Source organism: Electrophorus electricus, chromosome 12 (assembly GCF_041902795.1).
Source record: "Electrophorus electricus isolate QZ-2024a chromosome 12, ASM4190279v1, whole genome shotgun sequence".
Lineage (NCBI taxonomy): Eukaryota > Metazoa > Chordata > Actinopteri > Gymnotiformes > Gymnotidae > Electrophorus > Electrophorus electricus.
This window is the reverse complement of record NC_137508.1, coordinates 8,159,055-8,184,417: the sequence shown is the minus strand read 5'-3', so window position 1 is coordinate 8,184,417 and position 25,363 is coordinate 8,159,055. Positions and strand designations below refer to the sequence as shown.

At 39.2% G+C, this 25,363-nt stretch overlaps 1 protein-coding gene across 1 annotated transcript; it reads left to right on the top strand.

The window, feature by feature from the left end:
- Positions 1-11,757: 11,757 nt before the first annotated feature.
- Positions 11,758-23,563, top strand: sfrp5 (secreted frizzled-related protein 5). Its single transcript, XM_027014640.3, has 3 exons — positions 11,758-12,584; positions 18,589-18,666; positions 22,149-23,563. The coding sequence occupies exons 1-3, from the start codon at positions 12,053-12,055 to the stop codon at positions 22,475-22,477; spliced, it is 939 nt and encodes a 312-aa protein (XP_026870441.2). The 5' UTR covers positions 11,758-12,052; the 3' UTR covers positions 22,478-23,563.
- Positions 23,564-25,363: the final 1,800 nt, after the last annotated feature.

Below are 25,363 nucleotides of genomic sequence, written 5' to 3'. Positions count from 1 at the left end.
CTTTGGTTAGTCTACTTTTATACTTTAACTTGAATATGTACAGAAGGAAATAATGATTAGATTTTACCAGCTTCAGCATTTAGGAAATAAAAACCCCATGTAAAACCACTTTGGTGTTAGTATGTCACATCTAATACAGTTAGAATACACATATAACACATTAACAAGATTATTTTGCCTGTAATTAATCATACTCATTACACATATATGATTTCACTGTCAGCAAGAATAATCTGATATTTAAATAAAGGCCAAAGATGAACTATTAAATGGAAACTCAATACTGCTTCAAATGGAAAATCGAAAGCAAGGCATTTTAAGGAATGGCTTGTAATTATAGATGGTATACCATAGAATAAATCAAGAGTCAATCTTAATTTTGAATGGTATATAGATGAACACAAAAGTGGTTTGGGAATATCTTGCATAATATATTATATTGTGGTATGTCTACTCACATAGAGGATTGGTATATCATACAAAAACCAAAGGTCTAAAGAAAAAGACAAATAAACCAACCAACCAGCAAGCAACTACATATTCTTAACTAAATATTCACTATTCACTACTAATATTCATACACCGTGGTTGATTGTGTCCACATCATCTGCTGAGCCCAAAAGGCTACATGCACCACACAGCTGAAAACAGCACATCTCACATTAGGTTTTCCATAGCTCCTGTCTTTCATATATACCAAAGTCTGGACACTGTCACACACCCCTGCTACATCCTCCAGTTCTCTCCACCGATCAGACTCACTGGTCTGCTAACCACACTCACACACAACTCCTGTGGTATATTACCTCGACTCTTAAAACCCAGTGCACAAACAAAGTCTCTTGTGCCCTTGCTAAGGTAACAAGCTTTGCATATTTCCATACTTTTTGACTTTTTTCATTTGCTGTGTTTTTATCTTTTGCCTTTTTGCCTTCTCCTTTTGGCTGTTTTTCTCTGTTTTGACATGGGACTGTTCTCCTGTCTGTCATCTTTGTGTGCATGTTCCGTAATTATGTGCACTTTCACATTTCCTCTCGTCTGCCTGTAACATTACCCACATCACAGGTTTTACATGCAAAATATAACATTGTGCATTTTAAAAGAATACATGCGATGCAATTAAATAGAACCAGTATGATGGGGACATAAGAGATTGGACAAAGTTCATCAGTGTGGAATCCAGTCAAGAGAATGGATCAAGCCTTGCATGCTCTCATTGAAGATGAGCCCACTGCAACAAACAAAACAAAGCAACCAATCAAACAAACAAAAAACCCCAAGAGGTTGAGAGAGGTTGAGCTTCAATTGTCAATAATGTGGTACCAAGGGGGTTTTGCTCTTTGCTCTTATCCATTCCAAGGTGTAAGTTATGGCTCACCACCCCAGCACTGGACTCCAAATCATGGATTCTATTAATGCCCTTGCAAGAGTCCTATACAGCCAAGTCCCCTCCTTGTTCTCAGATGCACTGATGCCTCCACCCTTACAGCCAGCTTGATAAGTTAAAGCTAAAGACTAAGGTCATTTTACATGCTCTTCTCATTGTGGTCTCTTTGCAATGTAGGGTAGAAATTGTTACTGCAGGATCGTCTCCATTACCATATTTTAAAAGAATAACAATGACAAGGACTCCATGCCATGTCAATGTTGGGGTGAAAGTGAGGAATAGAACAGGCCTAATTCCAACCCTCTCTCAACAGATTAACTTATCAGACATTCCCCTTTCCCTTTCTCTCTCCCCCTCTTTCACTTTCTTTGTCCTTCTCTCCATTTGCTAACCCTGCTATTCTTTGAAGTCATGTCTGTTTTCTAACATGTCAGAGCACACCACCCTGCTTTGGCCCTCATCCGTGGTTGCCACGCCAAAATCTGGGCGGCCTCGTTATAGTGAAGAAGCTATTAATCACAGCAGTGTGTGTGCAGGGAGGTGACATCAGCTAATCATTTCCTGATCCTGTGCTATATTCTGACACACCCAGGTTCTCCCTCAGTACCCACCTCAATGCTCAGGAATGACAGGTTAAAGTAAGACATTTCCCCATGGTGTTCACCAAGGATGTTTTCTTATGCTTAGTCTCTATCGTCAACTTTATTTTCATTTTAGATTAATGTTTATTGCAACATGTCTGTTGTGGAAAGATGTTTTTAGATGGAAAAACAATAAAATAAAAGAGATAAAAAAATAAAAATAATAAAAGAGAAAGTTATTGGTCTGCTTTATATCTCTTAAAAACCAGCTGCCTTTATTGCATAGCTGGAGCACTAGCTGAGTACCAGCAGGGGTGTTTCTGAAGGTGAACACTTCCATTCATGAGAGTTAATGCTCTGAGCTGCAGTGACTGATATGATTTAGAAGGGAGAAATCTTGGCCAGGGAAACAGGATATGTGCAACAGTACTGTCTGTGTAATGGGATAATTTCTTTCCCACTGAAGAAATCCTGAAACACTGGGACATGACAAGCCAAGAGGTCAAAAAATGGGGTGAAGACGGCATTTTTCAAGTATTTTCCATTCATTTGCTGTTTCTCTTTTAAGTTACACATTTTATATATTAAAATGAAATTGCCCATAAAAGAGGTTTTATGAGTTTGAGAGTGCAATGAAAGCCCTGTGTGGGATCATGTTCTCCTCTAAGTGGAGAGATGATCTTCGCCAGGCTTAATTGCCAGTCAAATAGCAGCACAGGAAACAAAAGTAAATGACTGATGTGATTGCAAACACCGGCACATGCTGGAATGGCATCAAAAGTAAGAACAGCCATTGTAAACAAAGTGATTCTGCTTCTGCAGTCATGGGTGGACAGATTCAGGGCTCTGGAAGGGGTCAAGGCATCTGCTATCACTACGCTCAATGAAGGACTTGTGTAGAAAGAAGATGAGGACAGGGGTAAAACAGGTGGACCCCTATCATGTGTAATTACTGATAGTCAGGTCTGATTTGCCAAGAATATGAAGTGAATACAGGTAACGGAGCCATTCTGCAGTTGCCTTTTGACACAGAATGGGCTTACATGGGGGAAGTGCTTCAATGACCATTAAAAAAAAAACAGGAAGCCAGGGAGAACAGGACAAGCCCAACATATTCTCTTACAAAGGTGAGGGCAGTGGTAAGGTACTTGACTAGTACTCAGAAGGTTGCCAAGTTGCCATTGTTGGGCCCCTGCAAAAGGCTTGTAATCCTCAATTGCTCAAATTGTACTAGGTCACAATTCTAAGTCACTTTAGATAAATGTGTCAGCTAAATGCTATAAATGTAGGACCAAATCTACCTTTTACTGCAATTTCTAAAAGTATATATTATTAATTATAAATATGTATTAATAATAATGATTGTTAATTATTATTAATACATATTTAAGAAATATAATTGAATATCTTGGAATTTCAGTAATGTATACTACATGATCAGAGCAAGTCTTGGTTTGTCTATGTCCTGCAGACAGAACAAATAAATAAGTCATTTTTAAAATATAACAATTTTGGCTTGTTATCTGACAATAGCATCAGGTCATTTTTGTCAGGTAAAATACAATGTGTAAAAACAATTAACCTTAAGGTAGATGAAAGCTTGTATCAAATAGCATAGCGGATCATTTCTCCTGTCTCTGGGCTCATTCTTTACTACAGCTGGTCTTAGGTTCTCCCTGACTTGGAGTAATGACATAGTGGTACCTAATTTAACAGATGGGGGACAGAAGATGGGTTAACATTTTCTGAAAAGTGATCAGTCCCTGGGGACACAGCAAGATGTTTTGATAAGATAAACATGCTTTCTAAATAACTACTAGTAGATGATTATGTAATAGTTTATGCTATGCTCCCAGAACCATTTAGAATTGACATGGGAATGCAAACATTGGCAATATTATATGATTTTGCTGTTTGTGTTGACATGTTAATATGTTGGTGTGGACAGTGACATATACTGAACAGGTTTTCTCTGTTGTGCCCTAACTCTTTGACCAGATAACAACTGATGCCTTCTTCTGCAGTGGGGGGATATGCTAAAGTTATATATTCCAGTTTGTCCATTTTTCAGACAAATATAGGATGGTTTATCAGATATGGCTGATTTCGTGACTAGCTATATTAGACAGCTCTTCTTTCTTGTCGACAGCATAATGTCCTAGTGCTGAAAGTAGGTCAGACTGACGCTGTAAATGAGCTATAGTCTGGCATGCAACATTACACAATATCCCATTCTCTACATTTATTCATCTTTCACCAAAATGCTTTTCAGTTTTGAAATCTGTTTCTGTTTTCTTGAGACTGGACAAAAAGGGCACCAAAAATGGTAATAATCTACTCAACAAGGCATTACACAAGATGATGTCTGACACCCCAAACAAAGTCATTTATATTCAGTGTTAAATATTTCCCAAGGTTTGCCCTTGTGGTTTAGTAAATCCTCCACTAGGTGAGTATGTCTGTTCAGCTCATGTACCAGTCACCAGCATTCACATTCTGTTGCTGCTTTTGGAGAGTGCTGCATTTTGAAAAGGAAAAGGATCATTCAAACATCTCAGTCAAGCACACCCACAGACTAGGATACTTCCTGTAGCAAAAAAGAAAACCAAAATGACTATAGACCACCTGGATGTTTCAGCACAGCCAGAGGAAAAAATGAAGACCTACAGTTTTTCATCAATAAGGTTTTCTGTCTTTTGAGTACTAGTCATCAGAAAAGTGCATATTAGAGCCATTATCAATGCTTGGTGCAGCTCCAGATTTTTTGGTGGTGTTGAAGAAAGGTTGCACTAAACTCATGTCTCATTTAATTTCTTCTCAATACACTCTGACCTGAGCAGATGTGATTACATGATAGCTGTGAACCATAAAATGTACTGCAAAAGCACGCACCGTAATTACCTAACTTGATTCATATATTGATGGTAAGGGGAGCTCTGAGCTTACTCTGTTACATATCCTTGGACTATTTCTAACTGGACTTCGTCTTGACTGCAATAATTTATATGGAGTTGACATGGGATATTAAGTAATCCTGAAGTTTTAACATACAACAATCTGAAGAGGGAGGACACTATAAAAACTCTGTAAAAACACTGTAAAAATGTAAACGTTTACATTTCCTAAAGAAAGACAGTAACAAACCTACCTTTAAATAGCTATGCTAGTGATCGATTAAGATGTAATGATCTAATATGCAGGCCAACGTTGCTCTGGCCAACCCCCTTTGCTGCGACTCCATCTTGTGGTAGAGGTAGAAAATAAAGTTTGTGTCTCCTGGATAAGAGCCCAGTCAGGCCCTCAGAAGGGGTTGTGCTGTACATTGCACACACAGCCAGGAAGCAGGAGCCAAGGCACATTTTTAACCTTAGAGTAATTTCTCGCCTCAGAAAGGCTCACTGTCTGTCCCCACTTCACCTGCAACTATAGGGATCAGATACAGACACAGCAAAAGAAGACATAGATAATAGTGATATCAGCAATATCACTATTGACTCCTGTGAGATCCAAGAGAGACCTAGTAAACAGATGTCTTTTATCATTTCCAGTGCTCAACGACTTAGGTGTTTTTTTTACATTTCACAAATTAATTATCTAGAGTTATTAAATACATTGTATTTTGCAGTAAATATGTCAAAATGTCTCTGCCAAGTATATGTCCTGTGACTCAGACCATAAAAGCCACAAAGATCAGTTATCAAAATGGCACCAAAAGTCTGTTCAGTGAAGGTGAAGTTACAGCATAGTTACATTGTGTAAGCCCCCTTATGTTAGGGCATGAGTGAAGGCAGAGGTGATTCACAACATTACTTACTGCTCTGGTGTACTGACCCTAGCCACTCTGTTGGGAAATCTATTAAACATGTGAGAAGAAAACAGACAAGATTCATGGTGCTGAGCCATCAGGTCATTTAACACTGAATGCAGGGGCTGCATGGGGTGGGATACATTACACAAACAGAGCAAAGGCAAATACAGCAAGAGCTCACAAATTAATACAAACAACAAGACACCACCCAATTAAGTCCAGAGTAGGAGACCACTGAGAAAGAGTGTCAGAGAATGAGAGACGGGGAAGGGAGAGATAAGAGGATAATGTGACTTGTGGTCTTTGTGTGTGTACATCCCTTATAAAATCAGGGATGTAGTAAAGTAATAGTAAAGCAGTAAAGTATTAAAATATGGGATAATTGTCATGAGAAAACAATCCAAGTTTCAGTTCCAAAAGCACCAGAGTAGGCAGCACTATACACAGTGTGTTTTTTTCTTCACGCTGTGTGTTTTGTTTTGCTCCCTCAGATCTCTGAGCAAACGTCCAGAGCTTGTCTCACTCAGGTTTCCCTCTGCATAAAGAAGCTTTACCATGACAGATTGTTATGACAACAAAGACCAGACCCACCTCACACTCCAAAGGGAAACAGAATTGCTGGAGAAAGAAAGAAGTGGTGTGTTCCTTCGCCTCCATCTGCAGGCCAAAAAGAAACACTCAGAGAGGCTGGATTTCTCTGGAGTCCAGTTCTGTTCGAAGGATGCTGCTGATCTCCAGGGTAACAGAACACCATTTATTTACTGATGTGTGATCCCTCTGCTGTGCTCAGACACTGGAAGAAACCAAGGCAAATGCAATTTGAAATGCAGTGAAAGTGCAAAAAATCATAAAATAGAGAACCTTTTACCCTGAATGAACTATATCTGCTTATGTCCCATGAAACAGACAAGACAAGCAAACAGAAAATACTAACACATTATATAATAACATCACATAAACACACCTGCACACACTGGCTATGTGATTTTTAGCACTGTGCTTCAATTTGTGCAGAAATTGCTGACACAGTAACCCACATCCCTGGCTGTAATGCTGTATGCCAAGTGCCCCCCCCCAGCTTGAGGATGGTCTATAACACACCATGGTGACATTGGCACTTTCCCAAGGCTAAGTGTAATATTCATCTTAATGTCTCTGAGAAATTAATATATATTTGAACTGCTACTACAATACTACATGCACACCAGAAGAACCTCAAATTCAGCATATAATGTTCACTAGCATACAAATATTATATTCTACTGCCATTCTCCGTGAGAACTTATGGATTCATCTCCCATACAGCACATCAGTGGACGTTTCGCAGCTTACCCAGCCAGATCTGAGTGGAAATAAAGCCCACAGAGACACAGAGGCCCTGAGGCCTTGGGCTCTCCTCTGGCCCACGCTGAGGGCTGCCTCATGCCTTTGAGAGTCTGCTATTCTCTGATCTGTCTCTTTGAATTCTGCTCCATGACCACAGTCTTTTCAAGGATCCTTTAAAAGAGCTGCCCGATGATTGGAGGGAGCACAATCTGAAGTGAAGTGCATTTCCCACAAGCACGCCTGACTCCTGGCTGCCGTGTATGTGTGGTGACCCTCTGACGGTGGCCTGAAGGCTGCAAGCTTACTGCAGAAAAAAAAACAGGATCCTCCACTTCCTGGGCTAAGAAATATATTGCTTTGCAACTCTGGATCCAAATAGCGCTTTGAACCTCTGGCTGGGTTTTAGCCCTATTTATTAATATGGAGTCTATCTTGATTGAAATATGCCGAGTGAATCCTTTCTAATTTCACATAAGTATGTGTAATTTTTGTCTTCTTTCCTCAAGAGTTACAGAAAAGAATATTTTGTGCCAATGTAATGACTTTAACTGTAGTGGGGGAGAACTGAATCTACTGGCCATGCCGCATCAGTGCTCTCAGGTATGGGAAGGATTTAGTGAGCCAGGCTCACACTGTCTGCAAACACTGAGCACCAAACAGATCTTTACCAACTGATATGGTTAAAGCCTGTTGACCACAAACACTTGCCAGGGTTAGGTAATTACAAATTAGCTGGAACCTCATCTTCCTCTTGATCTGCACACTAATGGTCAGTCATTTTGAACCCTACCCATTTAATCCAAAAGTTTTTTTTTTTAATCATCCACTTTTAAAAGCTTGATGTATGCATACAAATTACCTTCATCCAATCATTACTTTGCTAAAAAATATTTTATAGTAATATATAATTTTGGATAAATTGCTACAATCACACATCTAAAATTTGCATTTTTGGTAATATATTAAGCCAGACAGTCATGGTTTATAAATTAACTATGGATGAAGCTGTTTAGCCATTTAGTAACTTTGTTCAAGTGCTCTTCGAATTTGATCCTTAGTTTCCTTTTCCATTAGGGGTCAACCTCAAACATTTCCAAAAGGATATTTGAATTTGCTTACTGGACATTATTCTAGCCTACATTCATGCATAAGATTAAGCTATCAGGGTTTTATTTCATTTACTCTATGCTTGTTGGTCCACCAAGCTACTGTTACAGTGACTAGCGATTACTGTCTTGCTAACAATGGCTGCTATACTAAAGCAGACTGCAGTCATAGGTCACCCTAAAAAGATTTTCCATTTGACCTCTGTGGCCCACCTGTTTGTAAATGAACTACAGTTAGACTATGGGGTGGTTAACATACAGGCATCATAACCATAAGTTTAAAACACAATTTCCCATGATTTGAATGAATATCATTTCTCCTTTTAAACAAATATGGTTTATACTGTAGATGTACCTGTGTTGTGCACAGTGCAAACTCATTTCAACACTGTGCAAGAATAAGAATAAGCCAACAATGTAGGGAAATAAACATTTCAGCACTGTTGTTTGCCTTGCAGATTTCCCCCATTGTTCAGTGCTTCCTTGCATGGCTTATCAAGAATTTACAGAGCATATCAGGGCAATGGGCTGCTTCTCCAGCAGCTTGAGATCCTTTTTACAGCCACCTAAACACTCTGTAAAGCAGGTGACTAAAGAGATACTCAAATGTAATCTTTAAGGGCAAGAACCTGACCAGGGGTGCTTTGGTTCATTCTGTTTAAACACCTCTGACATGGTTGTTGGACCTCACACAACTTGATATATGAAAGAAATGTGTATTTACAATGAATTCTTTACTTCTCCCTGATCAGTGCACTCAGTGACATCCATGTCCTTGGGTTTTAAGACACTCCTTAATATGGAAAAATTATGATAATTACATCTCCCCCCAAAAATAGAAAGAAAAAAAATCTTTCTATAGACAAGCAAGAACATGGGGAAATTCAATTAACTCAACTATTCAAGACATTTTACATGTAACTATTGCTGTTTACACCAATAGTTACAAGTAACTATGTAACTATTCAAGACATGTTACATGTAACTACTGGTGCAAGCAGCAATGCTGTCTAGAATCAGGTCACATTTCTACATATAAATAGTAGACCGGCAGATCAGATCAGATGCATATCATCTTACAGACAGAACAAGTAAAAGTCTTGAGTTGTAAGTCAGTTTATAAAGAAGTTACTTGGATGAAACTTATGTAATTTGGTTTGACTCGAGGAGTCTGGTTTGATACTTTTACAACATTATAGCAATTTAGCTACTCTGGACTTGTTCTACCTCTTCAGCCCATAAACTGTAAGACAAAAAAGATCATGCCAATCCAGTATTTTTTAAACTTATCTGGCACTAAACCTCCAAACAAACTGGAGAACATGACAAGTAAGATTGTAGCTAATGCAGCCAGGGAACACAGTCAGACACAAATGAGGAAGAAAACCTGTAGCAGAGAGAGTGATTCATGGAACCTCACTTAGGCATGTCAAACTAACAGAATCAGAAATTTACCTGGTTGCATAAAACAATGCAAATGACACACAGTTAAGCAATTTTTATTCTAATAAAATGTTATTAACTGTAGGGAGTGGTTAGTCATTTCGCAATATATATACACAAATTTGGTCACTCTAAATATATAAATTTGGTCAATGTAAATTTTATTGATGTTAAGAACGGAGGTCTAATTAGAGAATTAATAATATATTCCAGGTAATATATAAATCTGTTTCTCAATATAGTACGTCATAAGGTAATACACACTCAAGTTCCTCATGTTCTCACAATAAACTCATCTAAATATTTGACCTGATAAAATTTCTCGTCTTAACTCTGGGGGAATAAGACTGATTTATAACTGCAGCCTCAGTTATTGATTTTTCAAGGGGGCAAAGGTTGAGGACACTTTTTCAACTAGCCTCTGACACAATCTGGGCAGCATAGTGATTTTCCAGCTGAAGGAAGGAGAGACTAGAGCAGAGAGCCAGAGAGTGCTGCAGGGCACACTCCCTCTCCTTCCATCGAGAGCACCATGAGTACAAGCGGTGTGCTTTTATTAGCGCCTTCAGCCATGAACCAGAGAGACACACAGTATGAGACAGCCTGCCTTGATTTTCCCATGTTTTTGTCTGTGCCACAGACAGCACCTGCAACTATGAAGAACTGGTTTAAGCCTTGCTATCTTTATCACTGCCAGCTCTGTAAATTATTGATAAACCATCAGTCATCAATGAGAACATTAAGTGAGTGTCAATCCATATTCTTTTATCAGTCTTACTGGGTTAAAGGCAGTGTTTTCAGCCTGCATAGAAAAGCTGCAAAGAAAAACAAATTTTCCAGTGTTGAAGACCTAGTTCAGTGTACCTGGGTATCTTTAACTTGGATATTTATTTGACTTGTATCTCCTGATTGCTTTTTCTTAAGAGGTTTGCTTGTCTTGAACATCATCTGTTTTACATAAGTACATATAAATTACTGTGCATAAATTACTGTGTAACTATTCCTGAATAAACCTTATGATCTTTCTCAACCTATCATTACAACACTTAAATACAACTATAACCATGTTTCTGTAGTCATAATTAAACAACCTTTATGCATGTTTCAAAACATCACTAGTGCACATTGTATCAGTTATCATGAATGACCTCCTGATTTCTTACAATACATTACATAAGTGAAACAGATTGTTACCTAGGTTAAATATTGCCAAATATGCTTGTGAAAGCATAATGCATTGTATTTAATATACTTTTTAAAGGTGATGTACTGATCAATGGACAGTTGTCTAATCCTAGACAGACAAGTACATTGTTCAGTGTAATTAATGTGAATACTTGGATTTACCTGTTAGCATTACATCTATCTGTATCATTCAATTAAAACACAAACTGATAATGAGAGGTAAAGTACACACAAGCACAGGAAAATTAAAACAACTGTAGGAAGCACACATGACATTGAAAAAGCTGCTGATCTCGTGTTAGGTCTATCAGTAAGGTTGATATTAAAAGCTCTTAAAGGTTAGCTGGAGAGGGCTGCAGTAAGGCCCCCTGCTGTTGAATGCTTACAGGATGAAGGCAGGGCCCCTGTGTGTGTGACGGCAGCTGATAGAAGGCGACAGAGGGAAAGCCTGACTCTATTCACATCCAAGACTGGCATTAGCATTTCTCAAACAGCGTGGCCAAACGTCCTGACCACCTGTAGCTGCACTGAATCTCAATGCTTCAAAAAAAGCACTTTTCACTTCCCATGGTTTACTTCCTACTAAATGGAAACCTGAAAAGCAGGGGAGGAATGTGTGTGTGTGTGTGTGTGTGTGTGTGTGTGTGTGTGTGTGTGTGTGTGTGTGTGTGTGTGTGAGAGAGAAAGAGCAATAGGCTGCTGAGCATACTCCATACACAGGCCTGGCCGTGTGACTGCCTGTAGAAGTGTCTGCTAGAGAGATGGGCTGTGGGGGATTGCCAGTCGAGGCAGTGGTGCCGCCCACTGTGCAGTAGTTGGCTGTAGTTAGGGGAGGCGGAGCTTACTGACGGCAGGAGAAGCCTGTGGGAGGTGGAGTGGACTTGCAGCTTTCTAGGGGGCTGTCGGCTTGTATGGCCAGCAATCCACTCCTTCATATGCTCTAGGTGCACCTCAGTCAGCCTAGAAAAGAGCACAGCAGTGAGAGCTTCTACTCACCCCTCCTTAAAATCACCTGAAGAACTGGAGTCAGGACTAGACTGGAAGAGTAACAGGAAAATACTGAACAAGAAGGAAGGGGGAGGATACTACAATAAATAGCATTTCACTCTTTTTCTGTCATCTATTCTGACTTCAAGGTGAGAAGAAAAGGATTACCCTTGGTTGTTTTTTCAGCACTTCTCTCTTCTGCTTTGACTTACAGCAGAACTTTAAGAGCATGGCTGAGCAGAAGAGGCAGGTGTGGGTGGTCAAGGCGCTGTGGTTGGCATTGGGACTGTTCTTGATCGGCTACACCGCCGCTGCCGAGGAGTATGACTATTACAGCTGGCAGTCCGACAACTTCCACAACGGCCGCTTCTATGCCAAGCAGCCGCAGTGTGTGGACATCCCGGCTGAGCTGCGCCTCTGCTACACTGTGGGCTACAAGAAGATGCGATTACCCAACCTGCTGGACCATGAGACTATGCCTGAGGTAATGCAGCAGGCTGGTAGCTGGGTGCCCCTGCTGGCCAAGCACTGCCATGCTGACACGCAGGTGTTCCTCTGCTCTCTGTTTGCACCCGTGTGCCTGGATCGGCCCATTTACCCATGCCGCTCACTGTGCGAAGCCGTCAGGGACAGCTGCGCTCCAGTCATGGAGATCTACGGCTTTCCCTGGCCAGAAATGCTGCAGTGTGACAAGTTCCCTATTGATAATGACCTCTGCATCCCCATGCAGTTCTCTGGGAACATTGCCACACAGACTCCAGGTAGGGTTCTAATGAAGCTTGCAGCCATAGTAGCTCTCAGTCATATGTTGTATAATGTTGTTTACTACATGAAAAACAAAACTCATTCTGAGTTGCAGAAATGTTATTGATGTTTAAAATGATTGTAAATGTAAAGCAATTTTTTCAAAGGAAGCACTTAATGGAGTTGCACCAAGAAATGAGTACTCAGGGTTTTAAGAATGCCTGAACTCAGTCTAGAACAAAAAACAGTTACAATAATTTTATACCATAAAGCAGTCAAAAAAGATTTTAAAAACTGCTATATGACAAAAATACATAAAAGAAACAGAGCAACTAGTACTAATATGACTGATAAGAAACTATGAGTTAGTAATAAGAGTGAGAAAACGTAACCCAACAAACCACATTTATTTGTAATTACCATTAAGTTCAACCCTTTAAGTATAAGGTTCAAACAATTGTATCAACAATAAGAAAATGTCATCACAATTTCTTTTTAAAATAAGCCCAGTTGAGAATGATTAATATTGTTCTGAATAGTGTTAAGGCAGTGAGTAAAAGTTAAACAACAGATCATAAAGAAATAACATATTTGCTTGTGCAAACTGAAAACCCAGCCAGTTCTATTGACTCATTCTTATATCTTCCTTTGGTGAACTGTGAGTGTCTTGTGAAAGTGAAGTGAGGGAGTTCACTGTACACTCAGAAAGACAAAAAAGTACTTTGAGCTTTCACTATCCAAAAGCAAAATTCATTTGGAATGTGGAAGGGCAATCCGTGTTGTGTCTGGCCTTTGTCTTCCTTTGTTTAATTTGGCAGTTAGGTTGCCAATTAGCCAGGGAGGCCAATTACTGGGAATCACTAATTAGTGTGGATGGTCATACATTAGTTAGCTTCATTGGAAAAAGAAAGACCATCCATAAAAGAAAGGAGATGGGAACAGAAAGAAAAGAGTGAAAGAGTAAGAGAGAGTGCAGAAATGGAATGAGAGGACACAGTCATGGGAAGTTCTGAGAAGGGACAGAAGAGTGTCTTTCTTGGGTCAATAATTCAGACATAATAAACAAAGAAAATAAGGAACCCAACACAACCCAAGAGTTGCATTATGATAAGTGCATACAGAATACCAAACAAGAAGGCACTCAAATCAGACAAAAGGTAGGCCAGTTATGTGTCAAACATACCATGCCAAAATGACAAAGGAAATCATTTAAATGTATGCTCTTCTAAATTAACAAAATTGGCTGCCTTTTTATAGTTCCATTGATCTAAATATATTTTCATTCAGATTTAATGCAGTTATTGAATCAGTCTAGTGTGAGCTTAAACAATGGCTTTCTTTCCTCACTAAAGATGTTTGCTGTGCATTGGTGATTTTTATTGTGCCTTAAAATTAAGTGTATATGATTCCCAAATTCACAGTGTGACGTGAGTGAAAAACATGCAACAAGTCAGACAGACATCAAACATCAGTTATACTGACTCTGTCCTGAAGATGCAGAATGGTCTCTAAAAAATACCATTACAATGGTCTCTAAAAAAGAACATTACAAAAAAAATGTGATTCAGGTTTACACCGTCTGACAGTCCACTCTCCTAAGCTTAGCAGCTCAACTTCTGTTGTGGTAGAATACTTGTTTGTGCTGTGCAGAATTAGTCCTCAGAATTAATCATTCATTCATTAGTCATTTTGTTTAGTCCTTGTTCAGCCACATCTATGCTGAGGCTCAGTCCGTGACATTGCCCTTCTGCAATTACATGATGTAGCATGGTGTGGAAACTAACGGAACAGGGGTGAAATTCGCTTTCCATCTCGCAGCAGGGGAGCAATACTGGCTGCAGCCAACCGCTCGCACCCGCATCTGTTTTGTTAAGGGCACACAGTGATTTGAAACAGAACTCTGCAGATAGCATGGTAACACAAACACGCACACACACGACATGGCCATGGCTGGCCTGTTCCCAGCAACCTAGAGAGGAGCGCACTGGGGAGAGCATAGGGGCCTTTGTCCTCTGCTCCTCCTGGGACGTGAGTTCACAGCCAGAAAACATGGCCCCGTCCATATCTGGAGACCGCCATGGCTGAAATGAAGGGTCCATTCTGGTAAATAGCATTTTTCTGAAGTGAAGGAGAAATGTGTGGTTTCTTCCGACATTAATTACTATAACAGAGGAGCATTTTTCAGCATGAGATTGTTCTCTTAAATCTCAAGCCAAACTGCCTGAGTATCAAAAGTGGTCTACTGAGTCATCAATTTACTATATGTATATTTATATATAGAACCTATACATAACCTTGAGTACTACAGTGCAACTTTTACTATAAAGGAGTATATGTGTGTGTGTGTGTGTGTGTGTGTATACAGATAATATCAGTAAATCTAAATTGCAATTAGTCTCATGTCCAAAACATGCATATTTGGATGTGCCTCTTGTAACTGTCAATAACTGTCTTATACAGTGGTGTACTCATCTTTTTCTTTTGGTTGATGTAAGCCACAAGCACTCTGGGACAACATCAAATTGGGCTATGGAAAATACTTGCTAGCTTTTTTAGAAAATACATTATTTATAGGATTCTAGTAGATGCTGAAGCATGTTTTTAGGACACCCCAAGGGGTAGCTCAAGGGAAAATATTTAAACCAGTCTCTGTCCATACACCCTGCTCATTTAAACAGATGTGTTGGGATTTGTAACATTAATTACATTCTGCATTTCATCCTGAGCATAATATTTTATGTCATAAATGTTACTGCTCATAATTTGAGCAGTCCAAATGAGTCATAAAATAATGACCTGAGTAGTCCAGAAAGAGTGGTTTCCCCATTAAGAAGAAGCAGAGGAACATTGGCGATTTTGATTGTTTCTTTTATATAGAAACATGCAAAGCAACATTCACTGGGAGAAAAAAACATGGGTCTAAATATATGAAAAGTCTTAAGTGAAGACCTTTGGCTTCAGCATGACAACAGAGAGCAGGTCACCAAACCACATTCTGCCCTGATGATAGACTCACTGTCCGTGCTTCTATTAGATCCCCTTCCTCAAAACCTTCCAAGGCCTCCTGTGTCTCACCACTCACTGTGCAACAGCCTTCAGGAAATGTCCCAGTAAATTGTGGGTAGGCTACTGTTTGGGCAAAGTACCACTCAGTATGTGATGCAGAACTAGAGCTCATTACATCAGGTTTCGTATTTCAGCATGGCTGTGTTACAAACACAGCCAGAAGTGCGGAATGCATGACTATTCAAATATTATTCTCTGTTATCAAATTTGAAACATTTCAAAAAGCCTAATTTAAAGATAAGACTTTCAGTAATCAAGCAGACTTTTACTTAGTGAATTCACTTAGTTAAACTGTGGACTTTGAATCTGAATCTGACTAACAATCTGACAGATATAGTCAATTTTATTAATTTTCCATTATGCATATAAGGAGATTTATGCAAAAACAGTGTATAAATGAGATATACTTTTTAAAGAATTACAGATCATGAAGGCTAGCTCAAATCTTTTGGACTGAATCACAAACAAATAATGTGTGTGTGTGTGTGTCTTAATGTGAGCCAGTCACTAAATATGCAGCGCACACAGAAACTCACTTTGCAGAATTCCCATTGCTTGCTCTTCAGACACATGCTTTGGCTCTGCTTCAAGAGGGCAGCCTGCCAGTAAACCACCCTGCAAAAGCGAATAAACTGCTCTGCAGTTCAAATACAACGTTACCACTCCACTCAAATTGAACTAGAGCCTGGTTCCATGAGATGCCAGAGCTCTCATCACTCAGAAGGTGACAGTGTGATTGTCGCCAGCAGATAATCACACCTATGACCTACTGGCTAGTAGAGCTCTGATGGGGATGTATGGGAATGTTTGGGAATGTATGGGAATTTCCGCTCTGGCACCGACAGTTGGATAGAATGCACAGAGGGGGTTTACCTCCTTACAGCCCAAGTACTGAAGCCAACTGAACTTTGACCCTCCTTATTGTCTCTCACTATGGCTATGCTTGTGACTGGGGTGATAAACTCTGACCCTTGCTTTTTAAACTGAAAGGAGAATTTAGGGAGGGAGCCATGTAACTGTTTGCCACCAGGCGCTTCTGTTGTCTTAGCTTGAGTGAAGGGTTACAGACGTTGCGGTGAGCAAATGACCAAATCACTTTCATTCACAAGTGGCCCAGGGAGAACAGAAAGAGGTGGACTTCTGCAGTACTTACAGGAGGAACGTGCCTCTGGCCAATGAAATGTTACAATTGATCATGCTTTGTTCAATCACAGCAGCCTCATACAGGCGAAGGGTTCTGTATTTTTAGTTGATTGGAGGGGTAACTTTACCAAATCCCCCTACCCACATCCTGCATAGCTCCAAAGTGCCTCTGTTTAGTAGATCCATGAAGAGCTCCACAGGCAAAGCAAGTAACACAACGCTAGCATACGCAACACAAGCATAAGAAGAAAAATAAATAAGAATGAAGAGAAAGCAAAAAGCAACATCTCTCTGCAAAGACAGAGAAAAGTATTCTTGAAAACAGCAGTTAATGTTCATGCATTGATCAAGAACACACAGATCATATAGAGGGCCCAATGAAAAATATTAGTTTTTTCCTTCATATTTAATGGCTTTTACCACCTGCGTTAACTGTATAATATATTTGACTCACATTCCAAATGACACCATTATAATGCATTATAGGACAATATGTCTGTTTTGACTCTCTGAGTCTGCTTACTGTTTAGCTACACAGGTTTATACAGCACATTTCCATACTCAGTGCAATTCAAAATGCTTAACAAATAAAAAAAAAACTAAAAGACAAATTAAATATAAAATTTAAACTTAATTAAACATTAATTAAGCATTAATTAAAATACCTAAAAAAGAAATATATACAGATAAAATGTATAAAGAAATATGAGATAAGACACAAATGTTTTATTATTATTATTATTATATTATTATTATTACCTGAACTTGAAGAAGGCAAACATATTTGTGTTCAAAATTTGTAAAAGTCCAATAAAGCACCGGACCATGCTGCCAGCACCCTTTTCATTAGCTTGGCTTGAGCTCTTTGACTCTGACAGGCCCATATTGTTCAAACACTATAGATTTGGCACAGCACCAATGGTCTGGAACAAAGTAGCCTAAATTTTACAGAAAGTCCTCGACCTTTGTCAGGGTCTGCTTGTCTTTGTGGAACAAGTGGAAGCTTGAGCATCCCAGGTTTGTGCCTTCTCCTTCACAGTGAGGAACTCAAACATCCAGCTTACCAGAAGCAGTCTCTCTGATTATTCAGAAGGCTATTGATTATGAACCATTAGCACTGCCCCTTAGCCTCTGGATGAGTACAGCGCATGCAAGGAAAACTGTGAAAGATGCTCAAAATCAGTAAAGTGCAGTAGCTCTCTGCAGTAGCTCAAGTACATTATGCATTTAATGTATTATTTAAATTATTATTCAATATTATTTATTATTTAACCTATTACTGGTGAAACATAGGAAATAAACAGGTATCTAATATTTAATCTCTTGTATTTGTCAGATTTCTTTTCTGGCTATTGAGACCACCAGCAGTGAAAGCATATGCCTTCGATTGCTCACTATTTGCTGGAATTTTCGAAAAGTGCACTTTTCTGTTTGAGATTTTTGCCATACCTCTTCACTAAAAATATACAGATATCTATATTCAAACATTTTCATCACCTTAATTGCATTGCAAACATTGCACCAGACTTCTGCTCTACATATCCTCCCAGCAGAAAATAGCAACTGACAAGGCAGAATTCACAAAGTGCTTACAAAGTGCTTAGAGCTTCAGCAAGGAAAACTATAGACCTACTGTCTATCTCCAGCTGCGTGATTCTATACAAAATATGCTACTACTCAAACTATGCATCCCGCATGAGAATAGCATCAAGACAATAAGCCAGTGAAATCACAAAGAAATAAAACTCCACGGGAATCAACTGTACTCTTTAAATGAAAATCAAATCATATATTGCTTCTGTCTCTTTGCAGTTTCAAAAGCATGCCCACCTTGTGACAATGAACTGAAATCTGACACAATAATGGAACACTTCTGTGCCAGTGACTTTGGTAAGTAAGACTCCAAACATAACTACATGCACACAGGCATGCACACACATACAAATGTGAAAAAATCAAACTAGTCCTGTCCTAGGACAGTGATTAGATGCTACTGGGAAAAGCACAGAGTGGAATGTTGTGTTGATAGTACTGCACAGGAAAATGACAGTTGCTTCCCTGCTTAACTCATTTGTCCATGGTGTTGAAATAAGTCATGTGATTTGAACTTTGTTATGTGGGAAAGCAACCACATTAGAGTTGTTATAGTTTTAATGAAAAAAAAGTATATTGGTGTGAGCAAATCAGTCCACACAATAATAAGATAGAAATGGTCTTTAAACAGTTGTACAGATTTAAAAATTCTTTTTTTTTGCCAACAGTTTTTAGTCCTATTTCAGTATTTGAATTATATCACAAACATGCTATTTGTAGGCTGACAGTAGGGCTTTCATATTCTCTGGCATGTTTTATACTGATCTACAGTATCAGAGGTGGGTCTCAAAGAGTCTGTATTTGGATCTCTTACATTGACAAAAAGACTTTACAAACCAAAAGCCACTTTACAAACCAAAAGGCCTACGCTACAGAGGCCAGAGTAGTCTGAAATAAAGTGCCTTCATTCATCCCTTAGTTGTCTTTGGCTGTGAAGTGTGTTTCACTTGGATGTAGTAACCGCCTTTGTATATAGCCACTTTTAAATATGACAAATTACTTTCACCAGTGTGTCGAGCAGGAGGACTGACTGTTCTAGACTTGCAGAAATGCAAAGAGAACAATCTTAAAATATTTATCACTGCATACAATCAAATACTTCAGTGGTTTTGCCCACACATTATTTCTTTAGTCATTAAAAAATAAACCCAGTTAATAACACTTTACTAACTTTTTACTTGCACATAGCACTATTCTAATACAATCTTTGGTTGCCTGTTCCAAAAACTATGTTACAGTGTTATGTTTTATGATAAACAGTATGATCTATTTAGCTGTCTTAATTAATTATAGTAAGATTAATAATTAATGAATATTGTTGCTTCCAGCTACCATGAGGCAATATACATTTGAATATGTGTAATGTATTCATTGTGAAGGCTATGAAGGAAAGAAAATTGTTATTTTGAGGGAAATTATTGGCCATGTAACAACAACAACAACAATACTACTGTGGTTTACTGAGCCTTTTATGCATCTTGATCATGGGGCTGAAAAAGCGCATGCATTTTCTACCTGTCTCTTGTGAGTAAAAGATCAGTGATCCAGACTACTAACGAAGATGACTATCCTGAAAGTCCTAGAGAGGCAATTTACAATGTTCATCAAACTTAAGTACTCAAAGTTCTGATCATCAGAACCGAGTGCAAGGCAGTAGAAACACTAAAAATGGTATAGAATGTTATTCACCATGCATAAATGAAATCTAAAAACTGTTGCATGTGTGGTCAAAAACCTCTCAATGCTGTCATGGACAGTAATCATCTACTATATTGATATTGTAGTATAAACTGTGTTCATGTTTTAGGAAGCTGTTACATATTTACTGTGTAGGTCAATTTTTATGCTTTTACCAAATCAACTCAAAATGTTTTAATCCTTGCATAATTGGAATTGCAGTACACCATAAGTAAGTCATGTCTGCACCACAGATAGTGAGATAAGTGGTGCAGGATTTTTAAGCAGAGCTGGAATCTTTGGAAATGCATAGATGATAAAAGCAGTGTATAGGTTACAGAGACAGAACTTCCAAGAATGACTTCAGTATAAATATATGTGGGTTCAGGCATTGCATTGCTTTTCATTTTCCCATCCTCAGTGTTCTCTCATTTGTTTTCTTAATACTTTAATGTGCACTTCAAAATAAATTTCTTTTTAATACTTTTTATGTCTGACGACCACCAGAAAAGTAGGAGCCCAGTCAAGACTCTTTAAATAGAGACTTAGACTTACAAGTCATTTGGTTTTGACAGGCAGAAATGGCTTTCAGGAATTGCTTGAAATGCTACTCAGAAATGGCAAAGTTTCAGCTTCCTCTAGTTATACTTCTGGGACAATGGACTCATGGCCACAGTATTTTTAAATACAGCTGACTATGGGAAAACTGAGCTTATACCTATCACTACTGATAAAAGTTAACTATGCTCTTGGGTGTTAGCACAGTTGCTACAGTCCTAAATGTTTAAAGAGTGAACTCTTAAAGAGTGAGCTCTGTTTCTGCTCAGAGTGATTACTCTCCCTACCTGCAACCCCCGTTCCCTGCAACCTACCGCCCACAGTTTAGACCAGCTTTTGTTTAAAAAGTGGGTTCAGCTTGTCATCACGATGTTTCACAGGCATGCTTACACCCACCAAGCATTATGGGTTATGGGCAAGTAGCAAAATCATATCTCTATATAATTAAGACCCATTCAGGTTTAGGAGCTTGTTGCCATATCTTTTTCAGTAACTGTGTGAGTCTGCACAATTCCTCTCTAAGTGTTTATTGTGATCACTGGTCACTGTGCCACCCAGATGGACCTGCTTGTTCTCCTTAGCTCCTGCAATCTTCTCAGCCACAACCTACCTGTGCAGGAGCTCCATCATGAGCAGTTTAATTAACTTATCTTGTTTTTTCTTTTACGCATTCTCACTATTTTCTTTTGCATTATTTGCATGCTCTCTGGCGGATGATTCTGGCACAACCTTTACTGCTGAAATAATATTTATGCTGTTAACTCTTCTCTGAGAGATTTGGCATTATATTATGTATTAGTAGCCTGCATTGAGAGGGAACATACTTAGATTACGCACATGCATTTCAGCATCTGAAGTGTTGTAGTCTCAACTGTAAGGAGAGAGATGCAGACTACTGGAAATAGCAACCAACAAAGTGGAGGATTTTTTGTTGTTGTATTATTTGTCTATAAAACAATCAAATGCATGTACCAAAAAAGAGAAGCTAGCTCTACATCACTTTTTGCATGTCAAATGTAATTTTTATTTAAAGCTTTCAGGATTATTTTTGGCTAAGTGCCATAAAGCTTGCGTTAGGTTCGAGGTTTTGTGAAACAGCAGGCAATGAGGTGGGGATGTGCAAAGGCCACTGATGTGGTTTTGAACATCTGTCTTTGAAACTTTCCATTCGTCTCTCCATCATTTCCCGGGTGACTGCAATTAGTGCCGTCCATGGTTAAATGATGCTGCTCTGGGGAGGTGTAAACTATTCCACTCAATGGGATAGCCCAGACTCTTCCTGTGCGCTTGTTGTGAAATGTCTTGCTGCTTGAGATAGTACAAATGAATGGTAGAACCAGTGTGACATTGGGGGGCCTAGAAAGGGCAGAGGGATTTCCCAGTTTTTCCGATGTGTAAAAATGAGTGACAGCACACACACACACACACACACACACACACACACACACACACACACAAATGAGAGCTTTATCCTTTGACATTTGGCGCTTCTTGTTGAAAATAATTTGTTTTTAAAAGACCTAATCCTTTCATCTCTCCTCCAGCACTTAAAATGAAGATCAAAGAGGTTAAGAAGGAGAAAGGTGACCGCAAGCTTATCGCAGCACAAAAGAAGAAAAAGGTTCTTAAGATGGGCATTCTGCGCAAAAAAGACCTAAAAAAGCTAACACTGTACATTAAGAATGGAGCAAACTGTCCTTGTCCCCAACTGGACAGCCTCGGGAGCAACTTCCTCATCATGGGCCGGAAGGTTGACCAGCAGTTATTGCTCATGTCTATCCACAAGTGGGACAAGAAGAGTAAGGAACTCAAGTTTGCCATCAAATACATGAAGTCCCACCAGTGCCCAACTTACCACACTGTCTTTCAGTGACCAATGACAACACAGCCCAGCTGTCATCCCTCAGACCCCTCCAATCCCATGCTACAGTCAGCACATACATATTTTTTTATTCAAAAGCTGCCTTTGGGAGACATTCATTTGCTAATTGTTTTATACTTCAGCGAGTGTTTCTTTTCTTCTTAATGTTTCTTCTTTATACTGTATGTACAGTATACATTAAATGAATGCTTTAAAAAAAAATCAGTACAGTCATACGTTCTAGAAATCAGTTTTGATCATTAGAGCAAAAAAAATCTTTTCCACAGAAACTGTTCAAAGTGGAATGTCATCTTTAGTTCAACAAGTGGCTTCCAGGTCAAAAAGGGGTCACAAAATTACTAGGAGTGACCAAAAAATTTTCATAGCCATGCTGAGCTGAGTATGCTGATTTCAAACTATAAAAATAATCAGTAAGCAAGTAAAAAAAAATAAATAAATAAATGATAATATCCATTTTATAAACAAACAGCCAATTTACTTTGTGGTTACCTTCTACTTTGTAGATATGAAAAAAAAATGTTATACCATGAACTATGTAGATAATTTTATGGTAATTAAAATCCTTCTAGAATGTGAGGCCATGGGAGATGTGGTTCACATCAAGGAGGAAGGATAACTGAAGGATACAGTTGTCCATGACTGTTGGTCAGTTGGACTTTGAGCAGCACCTGGACCACTTCCCTGTTCTGACAGAGCATCTTCCACCAGCCAGCTGGATAGCAGACTCTGGACTGAACCTAGCAGTTTGGTTGGTGAAATTGCTGATAATGTTTATTCAGTTTTAAATATCAAACAAACATCTTTGCACCATAATTATTCAGTTCCTGAAAACAATCTGGCAGGCATTGCATTTGCATTCACTGTTGCTGAAATAAATGATAAAATCACTACAATATGATTGCCATTAATTACTGCTAAATGCTGGGAAAAGAACATCTGTTTGTTTGTTTTTTTTGTCCTTTTGTTTTTGCTTAATTTTTCAAGCAAATTTACTCACTTGTCAGTTGTCAATAATATTGTTGTGTGAACCAAGTATCTACAAGAAATGTGGTAAGAAAATAAAGAACCCTCAGTTTGTGTCCTCAGCACTGTCATTGATGCGACACCCAGGCTTAAGAGCCACCCAATCAGAGGATAAGTGCCACCACGTGCAATTCCACATCAGTGGCAGCATACTACATGACTGCTCCACATGGTGCATCAGCACTTCTGATGGCCTTTAATTTCATTCATACAGTCAACTCCTATTTTCATATGTATTATCTTTAAAATGCAAGGGTGGCATTTTGGGAAAATCTGAATTCTTTTTTCATGTAAATCTGCTGAGACACTGCTTGTGGTTTTGGCAATATCAACAGAAAAGAGATCATATTCCAAAGAAAATGCCAATTCTTTTTAAAATAGAGAAAGAGAGTAATACTGAAGACAGAATTACGACATGGACATTGCCCTTCAAAACAGTGAATGAACATTATCGAGGCTTTACTTTTGGCTCTGGCATTTGCAATAAATGTAAGTAATATAATCCTTGAAGACACTGTAAGTTCACCACCTTCATGGACAGGACCAAGGTCGCTTATTCAAGACAAGCTACATACAGAACAGAATAGAAAGCCAATGGATGAAAGAAAAAAGCCCTCAAAGGTAGAGGGAGGAGGGGAGAGATGGTGAGCAAGAGATAGCAATGGAGCCGTGAGAGAAAAGAGAAAGATAGAGAGCATCCAGAGAAAAAGCCCCTAGTCATTGGAGCTCATCAAACAAGCAGTGTGTCTGTGGGGCAGGCACCCAAGCCTCTTGCCTCTGTCATCACATCCTCAAAGGTCACTTACCATAATTAATAAGAGACTGACGACTGCAGAAAGGTTGAACAGGAGCTTGCATTGTGCCACATGAACAATAGTATAAACAGACCGCCACACCACCAATCAAAAGGTAATTTAGGTCCTCTGTCATTTTCTGTAGTTTGATTTCCCTGGATGGTCAATATCACTGGGAATGTAGAATTACACCTAGAGCTCTCCCTGCCTTTCATTCTCTCTCTGTCTCTCTCAGTCTCCAACTTTTCTTGCTCTGTCTCCCTCTTTCTTCCACTCATTCCAATAATTGTACTGGCCAGAGGGCTTGGGTGGAGAATGGGCCCTTTGTCTACTTCTATTGCTCGAGCGGTGATAGCAGGCACCTTTTCACAGTGCCATTGCTAGCTGTCATGTAGCTTTTGAGGACTTCAGCATATTTATACATCATCACGCTTCTGTTGCTCTCTAACAGTTCTACCCATGATACCCCTGCAGCAAAACTGTCCGCTGTATTTTATTTGAAACTTGAATGTTTTGTTTTTACCTATTACAGAATTTTAGCTGATTACAAATGAAATGGGGCAGTCTGTTCATAGCGATTGACCTAACATACATAACAATGACCAAACATCTGTCCCCTGACTTACTGATGACAGTGTTTTGGGCCATGCTGTTTATTACCTCCAGGGGAAGCTCCTCTTTACACAGTGTGAGTGCTTCCAGATAGCAAGGTTGTTGAGTGGCCAGTGGACCAGCTGAGAGTCATGAGCTTGACCATGCAAAAGCTTTTGGAAAAACAGCTCAAATTTGCATCACTGGGGCAGTGAGACACTGGGACAGTGGGGGCTCTAGTTAAGCTATGCCTATTCCCTCAGTACATGGTGCTAAGAGAGGTCAAGTTGAGGTAGCGTCTGAGAGGCACATGTAGCCCTGCATAGCCTCTCCCTGCACTCAGCAGTTACCTGGAACATTCCTAGGCCAACACCACTGATTTATAACAGACAAGGAGGGAGAACACATATATTCAAACGCATATAAGGCACATATATGCACACCTATTCCAACCCTACACACTAATACA